General features: G+C 45.2%; 1 protein-coding gene across 2 annotated transcripts in view; it reads left to right on the forward strand.

The window, feature by feature from the left end:
- LOC119956802 (fibrillin-1-like) overlaps positions 1-14,038 on the forward strand; it is a 622,562-nt gene that overhangs the window by 266,047 nt on the left and 342,477 nt on the right. For both annotated transcript variants that reach the window (XM_038784238.1, XM_038784237.1), the window contains exons 10-13: positions 5,954-6,184; positions 6,282-6,419; positions 6,749-6,868; positions 13,011-13,136. In XM_038784238.1, the coding sequence (XP_038640166.1) occupies positions 5,954-6,184; positions 6,282-6,419; positions 6,749-6,868; positions 13,011-13,136 (615 nt within the window). The remainder of the gene's footprint in view (positions 1-5,953; positions 6,185-6,281; positions 6,420-6,748; positions 6,869-13,010; positions 13,137-14,038) is intronic.

Genomic DNA, 14,038 nt, shown 5'->3' on the forward strand with positions numbered 1-14,038 from the left:
CCCCCCCCCCCCCCTCCCCCCCCCCCCCCCCCCCCCCCCCCCCCCCCCCCACCCCCCCCCCCCCCCCCCCCCCCCCCCTCCCCGCACGCGCTCCCACCCCCCCTCCCCGGCACTCGCTCACCCCCCTCCCCGGCACTGTCCCCCCCCCCCGGCACTCGCTCTCTTCCCCTCCCCCCCCCCCCCCAAAGCCCCCTCTCCCCCCACCCAGAGACTGCGGCCACGCTGTGACTTCTCCTGCAGCCACTCCCCACGCCGTGACCTACCTCCACACTGAACGGCGTCAGCCATCAGCACTGGTTGATGCCATTAAATAGGTGTTTTGATTTACGCCGACGGGAGAATACGGGCAGCACCAGGGTCCATAGCAGTGCTCCGAAAGCTCGTGTTTGAAACAAACCTGTTGGACTTTAACCTGGTGTTTTAAGACTTCTTATGATACAAAGATATAGAACATAGAACATAGAACAGTACAGCACAGAACAGGCCCTTCGGCCCTCGATGTTGTGCCGAGCAATGCTCACCCCACTTAACCCACATACCTGTAACCCAACAATCCCCCCATTAACCTTACACTACGGGCAATTTAGCATGGCCAATCCACCTAACCCGCACATCTTTGGACTGTGGGAGGAAACCGGAGCACCCGGAGGAAACCCACGCACACACGGGGAGGACGTGCAGACTCCACACAGACAGTGACCCAGCCGGGAATCGAACCTGGGACCCTGGAGCTGTGAAGCATTGATGCTAACCACCATGCTACCGTGAGGCCCCTCCCTGCAGAGGGACAGGTAGTTTTGAGGAAGTGGGGGACTGCAGAATGACTTGGACAGGCTAAGAGAGTGGCAAAGAAGTGGCAGATGGAATAAAATGTGGAAAAGTGTGAGGTTATGCCCTTTGGTAGGGAGAATGGAGGCTTAGACAATTTTCTAAATGGGCAAAGGCTTAAGAAATCAGAAGCACAAAGGGATTTAGGAGTCCTTGTTCAAGCTTCTCTTCAGGTTAACGTGCAGGTTCAGTCAGCAGTTAGGAAGGCAAATGCAATGTTAGCATTCATGTCGAGAGGGCGAGAATTCAAGAGCAGGGATGTACTTCTGAGGCTGAATAAGGCTCTAGTCAGACCCCATTTGGAGTATTGTGAGCAGTTTTGGGCCCTGTATCTCGGGAAGGGTGTGTTGGCCTTTGGAAGGGACCAGAGGAGGTTCACAAGAATGATCCCTGGAATACAGAGCTTGTCATATGAGGAGCAGGTTGAGGACTCTGGGTCTGTGCTGGTTGGAGTTCAGAAGGCTGAGGGGGGGATCTTATTGAAACTTACAGGATACTGCGAGTCCTGGACAGAGTGTGGGGGGAATGTTTCCACGAGTAGGAAAAACTAGAATCCAGCTCTTAATCCATACCAGTATATACCCCTCATTCTTTGTGCTCTAATCTGTTTACCTCTTGCGTGGACCAAATCAAAAGCTTTCTGAAATTCTATATTTGCCATATCCACCGATTCCCCTTTTTCTGTTATGCTCATTGATCCTGAAAAACTCCCAACGGATTTGTTAAACATAATTTCCCTTTCATAAATCCATTATAACTCTGCCCAATCCTGTCAATATTTTTTAAGGGCAGAATTCTCCCATTTTAAGTGCAGTGGCAGGCAGTCTCGGTGGCACCTAGCCCACCAACCATAATAGCAGAATCCCACACCAGGGTTTGCGTTTGGAGGCTTGTTAATTATGCACAAGCGAGTTCCCTTCCAGCTCACCTGGCAGACTGGCAGCTCATTTATCCGCCAGCCCTCAGCTGATGGGATTAAAGGTCCTGGCGCCATATTTAAATACCAGTCCAGCACATTCATAGAATTTACAGTGCAGAACGGGGCTGTTCAGCCCATCGTGTCTACACCGGCCCCTGAAAGAGCATCCTATCTAAGTCCACACCCCCACCCTATCCCGTAACCCAGTAACCCCATCTAACGTTTGGACACTACGGAGCAATTTAGCGTGACCAATCCACCTAACCCGCACATCTTTGGACTGTGGGAGGAAACCGGAGCACCCGGAGGAAACCCACGCAGACACGGGGAGAACGGGCAGACTCCACACAGACAGTGACTCAAGCCGGGAATTGAACCCGAGTCCTTGGCACTGTGAAACTACAGTGCTAACCATTGTGCTATCATTCTCTTCAGCCTACTTTTATTCACCAGGCCATGCAGGATATCAGTGACCCATAAGAAAAAGTCTCACAACCTGAAAGGAAAGTTCAATCACCATCCACCCAAACCTGAGAGGCACCCATACCCCACTTGGACATCTACATGCCGCATCTGGTGTCTTTGTGCATCCCCTTTCAATAAATGTTGTCGTATCGCTTTGATCTGCTTGGAGCTCTTCATGCAGCCTTGTCAGGGTGCAGATTCCCTCCCCTTGACCTTCCCTCTTCCTTCTATTATTCATTCTCTTCATCCACTTCCTGGCCCCTCTTCATGCCATTGTGACACCTCCCCCTCCATACCTCTCCTTGCACAACCCTCCTTCCACATTGCACCCCTTGCCTTTGTTCCGACACACTCCCCTCAGCCTCACCGCGCACACCACTCTCAGGTGAATTTTAGACCTTTGTTGTCGTGGCAGCATCAGTCCCGCCCACTGTCCTGTCAAGATAAACACTGTTGTATGGCACCAGGGGTAGGAGGCCGCAGTAGTCCCCAACCCCAGGTGCAGTAATTGGTGATACAGGAGGGTGCATGGGTTCAGGAGCACAAAGATTGACTCGGCATGGGGATTGAGGAAGGAACCAGCATTCCCTGGCACAATGATGTACAGCACATCAGGAGCAGTGCAACATTATGGCAGCAACTTGTTGTACTCAACCCGAAATCTGTGGTGAACTCAGGACCCCCTTGTGCATATCACTCATTGGCAATCGGGTTTGACACCAACATAATTACCCACTGGCGTGACGCAAGATTGAAAGACTTGACTGGATGGCAGCGGCCACCTGTTTTAATGAGCATTCATGAGATCCAAATGGCATTTGCACATATACAGTTCACATAAGGCAAAGACATTTCTCCAAACATCTGTGAAGCATCTTCAAATATTTTCCTATGTTGAAGGTACTGTTGTGATATTTTATGCATGAACCTTTTAAGAATCCACATAGTGACATCATTATGACATCACCACTTGTGAAGCTGGAGGCTCTGCATGATGTGTGCTGTCGTTTGTGAATCATGTAACCTCCAAGTCGTATGACCTCTGGTGTTATTTCTTTGTGAATTTGGATTCGGGTAGAAGTCATTCTTACCACCATATTGAACAATGGCTAACACAGGTCATTGCAATCTAAATTTGCTATTAATATTAATGGATGAATATTTAATTATGTTTGAATGGCATTTTTGTATTCAACAGTGTCTAAATCTGTTCTGGGACCTCTGCTCGTTGTGGTTTTTATAAAGGACTTGGATGAGGAAGTGGAAGGGTGGGTTAGTAAGTTTACTGATGGAACGAATGTTGGTGGAGTTGTAGATTGTGTTGAGGGCTATTGCAGGTTACAAAAGGACATTGACAGAATGCAGAGCTGGGCTGAGATGTGGCAGATGGAGTTCAACCTAGATAAATGTGAAGTGATTCATTTTGGAAGGTTGAATTTGAATGCTGAATACAGGGTGAAAGACAGGGGGCGGAATTCTCCAACCCCCCGCAGGGTCGGGGAATCGCCCAGGGCCGGCGTAAATCCCGCCCCCGCCGTGGCCGGAATTCTCCACCATCCGGGAATCGGCGGGAGCGGGAATCGCGCCCCGCCGATCGGCGTGCCCCCCGCGGCGATTCTCCGGCCCGCGATGGGCCGAAGTCCCGCCGCTGTCAGGCCTCTCCCGCCGCCATGGTTTAAACCACCTCTGTGCCGGCGAGATTGGCGGCACGAGTGGGGTCCTGGGGGGGTGGGGTGGGACGTGGGGTGATCGGACCCTGGGGGGTGCCCCCATAGTGGCCTGGCCCGCGATCGGGGCCCACCGATCGGCGGGCGGGCCTGAGCCGTGGGGGCACTCTTTTTCTTCCGCCGCTGCCACGGCCTCCACCATGGCGGAGGTGGAAGAGACCCCCTCCATCGCGCAATTGCCGGTGTTGACGTCAGCGGCCGCTGACGCTCCGGCGCATGCGCGGATTCACGCCGACCGGCGAAGGCCTTTCGGCCAGCCCCGACGCCGGAGTGGTTGGGGAGGCCCGACGCCGGAGTGGTTGGCGCCACTCCACTACCCCGGGACCCCCCGCCCCGCCGGGTAGGGGAGAATTTCGCCCAGGATTCTTGGAAGCGTGGAGGAACAGAAGGATCTTGAGGTCCACGTACAAAGTTGACACCCAGGTTGATAGGGTTGTTAGAAGGCATATGGTGTGTTGGCTTTCATTATCAGGGGGATTGAGTTTAAGAGCCGCGAGGTTTTGCTGCAGCTTTATGAAACCCTGGTGAGACCACACTTGGAATATTGTGTCCAGTTCTGGTCGCCTCATTATCGGAAGGATTTGGATGCTTTGGAGAGGGTATATAGGAGATTTACCAGTCTGCTGCCTGGACTGGAGGGCATGTTTTATGAAGAAAGGTTGAGGAAGTTGGGTTTTTCTCACTGGAGCGAAAAAGGAAGAGAGATGACTTGATAGAGGTGTACAAGGTGATGAGAGGTATGGATAGAATGGATAGCCAGAGACTTTTCCCCAGGGCGGAAATGGCTGTTACGAAGGGAGATCATTTTAAAGTGATTGGAGGAAGGTACAGGGGAGATGTCAGAGAGTGGTGTGTGCGTGGAATGCACTGCCGGCGGAGGTGGTGGAGTCAGAGTCATTAGGAACATTTAAGCGACTCTTGGACAGGCCCATTGATACACGATCAATTGCACAAAGACTAAGGTTGGGTACAACTGTGGCTTTATTGCAGTCAGATGCGTGGCCTCCTGCTGCAGCTGGCGAAATGGCAGATTAATGGAGGACACGCATATTTATACTCCTCCTACTGGGCGGAGCCAGCCGGCAGGGGCTACTGACGAACCTGTAATACAGGTCCTACCTTACATCCCCTAATACAGGTGTACAATGGTTCACCACACACATATACAGCAGTAAATTGAAGGGGTGTAGGTTAGGTTGATCTTAGATTAGGCTAAATGGTCGGCACAACATCGTGGGCTGAAGGGTGTGTTCTGTACTGTGCTGTACTGTTCTATGTTCTAAAATGGCATATCATTTTAATGCTGTTGAATACTAAAATGTCATACAAATATTTTTTATATACATAACAAAGGATATACAAGCATATTAATTAGTGTGTTCATGTAGCAACAGAGTATTTAAGAATAATATCCTCTTAATTTATAATTAAAAGGTACAGCCTCCATGTTAGATGCTCACTGTTGCCTGTGATCCCCACTGCAGATATTCACTACTGTCTGTGACTTTATCAGTAAGAGCATGTATACCTTATGAGCAGGCATTTGGTCAAGTAATCAGCCCATGGAAGTATTCGGACCCTGGCTGCAGGCCTGTGCAGAACTAATTAATTCAAGGAATGTGGGCTTAGTTGGCTAGGCCAGCATTTATTGCCCTTAAGATGGTGGTGATGAGCTGCGTCTTGAACCACTGCAGTCCATATGGTTCTTGCTACTAATAAACTCTTGTAATTGTGTTCAGACAGAACCCTTGTCTTTCTCAATATCTTGCTTAGCATAGGGCAGATCCCCCGAGGTCTACATCAGTATCCTCAACACATGTGGTGGCGGCAGACCACAAGAGACAGCAGCCTCTATATAGAATGATGCAGGGTGCTTTATTGGTAAGGTATTTGTATGTTAACTAAAAATAAAGAGACCATCAGGTCACTACAAAGTCCAATAAGTTGAGGGCTTTTTGCTTTATTTGTGTTTCAGTTAAATATAATGACCATAACTATATCTGTGCTCTTTCAGATGAATATCTTAAATTGTGCATTGATGTTTCTTGGACTGATGGTGGACCGGGATCCAGGCCTGATCTTAGACCAGGACCCAGGCCTGATCTTAGACCAGGACCCAGGCCTGATCTTAGACCAGGACCCAGGCCGGATGTTGGACCAGGACCCAGGCCTGATGTTGGACCAGGACCCAGGCCTGATGTTGGACCTAGACCCAGGCCTGATGACCGTTGGCCGGATGGACCTCGTAAGATGGAATTGCCCTTATTATCATGCGCAATATTTGTTTAAATGTTGTTATCTATCTCTACTTAATTATGAATTCTTCACCATTTCTTTGCCAGGACCATTAAATGTAACTGATTACTGCCAGGTTTATGGAAACCTCTGCTTTCATGGACGTTGCATTCCACTTCCCGGGCCTAGTTATCGCTGCGAGTGTTATATGGGTTATAAACTTGATGGAAGAGAAGAATGTGTTGGTATGAATCAAACCACTGTGTTGCAGTATGTTATGTTGATCCCAGTGTGATGTCGGGGTGGATTTATTATTCCCAATATAATGATGGAATGTGTTTACGTTAAAAGCAGTATAATATCAGTGTTTCAGTCATAGTCTGGATTTTATTTGTTTCTTTTTTGATTATAAACCAAAATCTCCAAATTAGTTACAAGTTAAAGAAAGTAGCTATACATAATTGCGTGCTGTGTATTGTTACAATTTAGAATGTTCTCGTCTCTGAACAGCCATTTTAGTATCTAAATATTAATGTATTTCTGTATAATTGTGATTTGCTTTTCCCTTATACAGATGTGGATGAATGTCTAAGCAACCCCTGTATGCATGGAAAATGTGAGAACACACAAGGCTCTTACTTTTGCCGTTGTCATCCTGGTTTTCAGAGCACCTCTACTAAAATTACTTGTGTGGGTATGTTATTGTTCTATAAACATCAGTACTCCATTTTGCTTTTTTATGTTGGAACGATGGTTCAATTTTGAAACAAGTTATTGCTTATCAATACTTTGTTAAGGTACCCATTATTACATAGAATTTACAACACACAAACAGGTCCACTGGCCTTTCCTGGTGCTCATGCTCCATTCAAGCTGTTTCCCATCCTACGTCATCCAACCCCATCTGCATATCCTTCTATTCCTTTCTTCCTCATTTATCTAGCTTCCCCTTAAACGCATTTGTACCATTCACCTCAGCTACTCCATGTGGTAGCAAGTTCTAAATTCTAATCGTGATATGAAATTTGTCTCAAATTATTTTTTGAATTTATTCTGGGCCAGTTTATATATATATATATGATTTCTAGTTTAGGACTAAAGTACAAATAGAAATATAGCTACATACATCCTATTGAACCCCTTTGGAATTAGGTCACACCTCAGCCTTTTCTTTTGCCTTCTACTTTCTTGAGGAAAAACAAAGCCCAGCCTGTTCATTCTTTCCAGATAGTTATAACTGCTCAGTTCTGTTATCATTCTGTTCATTAATATCCTCAATCGAACGTCAATCCTGATTTAGAAAACTCAGCCTGAGATTTATATCATAATTTAACTGCGTTCAGAACATGATTTGATTGTGGTGTTACTATTAGCATGGTGTTGCTATTAACATTGTATGATTTCATTATCTACTATTACATGATATCTAATTCTGAGAAAATCACTTCAAACAATGAAGGTGAAGAGCATAAAGGATTGTTTTGAGTGCGGATTTCTGGGAGATCAGTAGGCTGGTTTTTGGAGTGCAAAGTTATTTTTGATTCACCTTTAGTGTTTTTGAAGAAATTACAATTTTGGGGATAAAGGTAAGAGAGTGCATGATACATTCTAGGTTTTACAAAGGTATTTAACCTTGTCCCACATAAAAGCTCCCAGCTTAAATTTCAGAACCATAGGTAGGACTGCACTGAATTGAATCTAGAAATGATTAGTTGACAGAAAGCAAATGATAATGAATAGACTAACCTCCATTTTGAATTTTTGTTGATTAAGTGATACAGATTTGATGTGTCTATTTATAAAACATTGAAACAACAGCACATAACTAGACCGTTCAGCTCATCAGACTTACCCTGGGTCTTTGAAAGCGAATGCATGCTTAATTCCATATCTCTGTTTTGTACCCATCTGTAAAGATCCTCATCCTTAAACACCTGCCCAAATCCCATTTAAAACTAGTTATAGAAACAACTTGTACCAGCTTTTCAAGTCGAGAATTCCAGATCCCGACAATTCTGACATTTCTCGTCATTTGATTTGAATCTATGACTTTCAGTTAATAACCTAACCAAAAAAGCTCTTACCAAAATCTCTTATCTTGGAAAATCTCTATTAGGTCGTCTCTTAAACTTCCTTGTCTCAAGAAGAACACTCCCGTTGTCCAGTTGTGCCCAGTTGTGTCCTGTACACAAGAAACAGGACAAATCCAACCCATCCAATTACTTCCCTATCAGTCTACTGTTCATCATCAGCAAAGTGAAGGAAGGAGTTATCAACAGTGCTATCAAGCGGCACTTACTCAGCAATAACCTGCTCACGGATGCTCATTGGGTTCTGCCAGGTTCTGCAGCTCCATTACAGCCTTGATTCAAACATAGACAAAAGAGCTGAATGCCAGAGGTGAGGGTGACTGCCCTTGGCATCAAGGCAGCATTTGACCAAATATGGCATCAATGAGTCCGAGCTAAACTGGAGTCAATGGATATCAGGGGGAAAACTCTCTGCTGGTTAGAGTCATACCTGGCACAAAGGAAAAGGTTGTGGTGGTTGGAGGTCAATTATCTCGACTCCAGGACATCACTGCAGGTGTTCCGCAGGGTAGTGTCCTAGGCCCAGCCATCTTCAGCTGCTTCATCAATGACCTCCCTTCCATCATAAGGTCAGAAGTGAGGATGTTTGCAGATGACTGCGCAATGTTCAGCACTATTCATGACTCCTCAGATAATGAAGCAGTCTTATGTCCATATGCAGCAAGACTGGACAATATCTAGGCTTGGGCTGACAAGTGGCAAGTTACATTTGCACCAAACAAGTGCCAGGCAATGACCATCTCCTACAAGAGAAGATCTAACCACCGACCCTTGACGTTCAATGGCATTACCATCGCTGAATCCCCCACAATCAACAGTGGGGGTTACCATTGATCAGAAACTGAACTGGGCTAGCCACACTAATACTGTGGCTACCAGGACATGTCAGAACTAGGAATCTTATAGTGAGAACTCACCTGACCCCCCAAAGCCTGTCCACCATCTACAAGGCACACGTCAGGAGTGTAATGGAATACTCTCGACTTGCCTGGATGAGTGCAGCTCTAAGAACACTCAAGACACTCGACACCATCCAGGACAAAGCAGTCCACCTGATTTCTCCCCCTTCCACAAACACTTAAACCCTCCACCATTGACGAACAATGGACAATCTGCAAGATGCACTGCAGTAATTCACCAATGGACAACACCTTCCAAACCCACGACTCCCACCATCTAGAAGGACAAGAGCAGCAGATACCTGGGAATCCCACCACCTGGAAGTTCCCCTCTAAGTCACTCACCACCCTGACTTGGAAATACATCGCCGTTCCATCACTGTCACTGGGGCAACATCAAGGAACTCCCTCCCTAACAGCACAGTGGGCGTACCTATAACTTAAGGACTGCAGCGGTTCAAGAAGGCAGCTCACCACCACCTTCTGAAGGGCAAGTAGGGATGGACAACAAATGCTGGTGTAACCAGTGATGCCCACATCCCGTAACAGAATTAGAAAACTAAAGAAAAAACTTTTCCAGCCTCTCCTCATGCCTTATAACATCATGGTAAACCTCTTCTGTACGCTTTCTAAGACTTTAATTTCCTGAGCTGCGGTCCCCAGATTTGTCCATAATGCTCCAGCTGAGACCTAACCAATGATTTATTAATTTCTGGTATGATCCATAAAATAATCCATAGAATCCCTACAGTGCAGAATGAGACAATTCGGCCCATCGAGTTTGTGCCAATCCTCAGAAAGAGCACTCTACCTAGGCTCTATCCCCAAATCCCCACACACTGATCATGACCAGTCCACCTAATCCTCATATCTTTGGACTGTGGGAGGGAACCCAGGAACCTGGAGGAAGTTCAGGCAGACACAGGCGAATGTGCAAACCAATCACCCAAGGCCAGAATTGAACCATGTCCCTGGCATTGTGAGGCAGCAGTGCTAACCATTGTGCCATCGTGCCATCAAACCATGGTGATGATTTTGATGAACTTGCCATCAGTGACATCTGAAAATGCAATGTCCCCCCCATTTCCACTTGTAGGCTGGTGACGCCCAGGTCTACATCATCACCACCTTTCTCAGCCCCCCAACCCACTCCCTCTAATTTGTTGGATTACTTGTTCGACACCTAGTACTGGATGAACAGAAATTTATTTCAACTAAATATTGGGAGAAGCTTCCATCCCTCACCACAGCCTTGTTCCCTAACTACTGGGTCCTTGCTCCCTCTGTCAACTCACTGAGGCTGTACCATACTATTTGAAACCTCGATGTAGTATTTGATCCCAAGATGAACTTTCGAATACATATTAGTGGCATCACTAAGACTTTCTATTTCCTTGGCATCACCTGACTCCCGGTCACAGCTCATCTGCCACTGAAACTCTCATTCATACATTTGTTATCCCTAAAGCTGGCTATCATAATAATAATAATCTTTATTAGTGTCACAAGTAGCCTTACATTAACGTTGCAATTAAGTTACTGTGAAAAGCCCCTAGTCGCCACACTGTGGCACCTGTATGGGTACACTGAGGGAGAATTCAGAATGTCCAATTCACCTAACAAGCATGTCTTTCGGGACTTTTTATGGGAGGAATCCGGAGCACCCGGAGGAAACCCACGCAGACACGGTGAGAACGCGCAGATTCTGCACAGACCCAAGCCTGCAATCAAACCCGGGTCCCTGGCGCTGTGAAGCAGTGCTAACCACTGTGCTACCGTGCCGCACATTCCAACTATTCCAATGCACTCCTGGCTGACTACCCATGTTCATTCAGCACTCAATAAACTTGTGTTCATCCAGAACTCTGCTGTCCGTACCCTCAATTGCATCCAGTCTCATATTGGGTGTCCTACATTGGCTCCTCTTAAGCAGCGCCATGATTTTATAATTATCATAATTATTAAACCCCTTAATGCCCTCTCCTTTCTCTATCTCTGCAATCTCCTTCAGACCCATCTGTGCTTCTGCAATTCTGACCTCTTTTGCAATATACTCCCGAAAGCTTTCTACTACTTTCTCTCTTTTCTTCCTTAAAATTGCTTCTGAAACACTTGCCGTTTTGCTACGACCCTAATAGCTCATTGTGACTGTGTGTAAAATTTTGTTTTATAATGCTCTTGTGAAGCATCTTAAAACATCTTATTATGTTAAAAGTACTATATAAATATGAGTAACTGCAGCAAACTTTATAATATTACTCACTATACTAGAATTCTCTGCTGTTCATCTGTTTTTATAAATTATTTGAATCAGTTAAGATTACTAATATTTTCAGATATCTAAATAGGAGCAGTGCAGAATGGTGAAGATCACTATATGCAAATTTCACACATTTGGAAGTGCTGAGTATGAGACTGAAAAGTAGCTTACACATACAGTTTAATGCAGTTAGAGCTAAAATAATTATTTTTTTCAATATTAACGGTAAAATTGATGGGAACATACTGGAATAATGGTGGCATATTGCTGCAACCAATATCCTAGTGCTCACTAGTGGTAAAGTAAATAAATAACAGTAATGTAGCATATAAGACTAAGTCTGGACTATTGTGACTAGTTTAATATCCCCCCTTCTGACTTTAAAGGGATACTTTATTAGTGGTGAGGGTTGAACAGTGGGCTCTGATATTAATGTCCGAGTTAGAATAAATGTAAGGAAATACTGCAAATGCTGGAAATCTGAAATAAAAAATGATGGCAAAACCCAACAGGTCTGGCAGCATCTGCGGGGAAAGAAACAGGATTAACATTTTCTGCCAAATGACTTCTTTGGAACTGTTGAGAGGTAGAAATGAGATGGGTTTTACACAATTGAAAGGAGGGAGGAGATGGGCAGGCGAGATCAAATAACAAAGATGTCATGGAACAAAAGGCAAAGGAAGTGCTAATCATTGTAGTAAAGACAGAAAGCATTATTCCAGAGTAGGTGTCAATGACAGAATAAAGAGCAGCCAGAATGTAGAACTGAACTATGATTAGTTATTGACCTAGAAATTCCTTTAGGCTATTTTAATACAGGGAAACAATCCATACCTGAGGATCCCGAAATTGGCTCACAGGACTCGCCTGCAAACTGTTAATGCCTGTTACGCCCCACAGGTAGCTCACCCAACAGAAGTATGTAACTTTGAGCCACCTTCCATGCCAGCAGCGTTCTTAGGTGAGTCTTAGAAAAGAGTGTGGTGAGCAGAAGCCAGAGAGAGTACTATTGATTCAAGTCTTGATTGTAGAAGACTTAGAAAATGTTCCAAAGTTGCTTGAAAATTAAGAAGTGAACAAGAAGGAAGAACGTCAAACGTGTGGGTTTAGGTAGGGTGCTCTTTGCAAGGATCGGTGCAGACTCAATGGGCCAAATGGCCTCCTGCACTGTAGATTCTATGACAGTGACCCAAGCAGGAATCGAACCAGAGACCCTGGTGCTGTGAAGCAACACTGCTAACCACTGTGCTACCACAATGATATAGGTAGGTCAATGGGAGAAAGAATTAAATCATAGGACGGCTGAATAGAATTATTATTTTTCTGCTCAAAAAAATTATAATTGGGGTTAGGTAAGCTAATATTTAATAATGGTATCAGATTATGTTGTATTTATAATATTCATTTAGCAGCGATAGTTAACATACTTTTAAATATTTAATTACATATACTTCCTCACAACCACAGGTGGTCACAGTGGTTGAAATAACACATCAAACTAGCCAATTGCTCAAAATTAACTATTTTAAATACAATAAAATCATGTTACTTGTTACTTTAAAATGGATGGCTTTTATTATTTTTCAGATATTGATGAATGCGTTCAGAACGGTCAGATCTGCAAATATGGTCGTTGTGTGAATACAGAAGGCAGTTTCCAATGTATTTGTAATGCTGGGTTTCAGCTGACACCAGATGGAAAAAATTGCATGGGTATGTAAGCATATAAAGATGTAATAAAATCATACAAATAAAATATTAAGAACGTTGGGATCAGCGAAGAATAGTACAGCACAGAAACAGGCCTTTCGGCCCTCCAGGCCTGCGCCAATCATGATGCATGTTTAAACTAAAACCTTCTGCACTTCCGGGGCCCCATCCCTCTATTCCCATCTTATTCATGTATTTATCAAGATGCCTCTTAAACGTCACTATTGTCCCTGCTTCCACCACCTCCCTCGGCAGCGCGTTCCAGGCACTCACCACCCTCTGTGTAAAAAAACTTGTTTCGCACATCTGAGTTTTTCCCCTCGCACCTTAAACCTATGTCCCCTCGTATTTGACTTTTCCACCCTGGGAAAAATGTTGATTATTTACTCCATCCCTGCCACTTCGAATTTTGTAAACCTCTATCAGGTCGGTTCTCAACCTCTGTCGGTCCAGTGAAAACAATCCGAGTTTATCCAACCTCCCCTCATAGCTAATCCCCTCCAGACCAGACAACACCTTGGTAGACCTCTTCTGTTCCCTCTCCAAAGCCTCCACATCCTTTTGGTAGTGTTGCGACCAGATTTGTATGCAATGTTCCAAGTGTGGCCTAACTAAGGTTCTGTACAGCTGCAGCGTAACTTGACAATTTTTATACTCAATGCCCTAACCAATGAAGGTGAGCATGCCATATGACTACCTTATCCACCTGCGTTGCCACTTTCAGTGATCTGTGGACCTGTATGCCCAGATCTCTCTGCCTGTCAATATTCTTAAGGGTTCTGCCATTTACTGTATAGTTCCCACCTGTATTTGACCTTCCAAAATGCATTACCCCTCATTTGGCTGGATTAAACTCCATCTGCCATTTCTCCGCCCAAGTCTCCAACCGATCTATATCCTTTGAA

Source organism: Scyliorhinus canicula, chromosome 24 (genome assembly GCF_902713615.1).
Source record: "Scyliorhinus canicula chromosome 24, sScyCan1.1, whole genome shotgun sequence".
Taxonomy (NCBI): domain Eukaryota; kingdom Metazoa; phylum Chordata; class Chondrichthyes; order Carcharhiniformes; family Scyliorhinidae; genus Scyliorhinus; species Scyliorhinus canicula.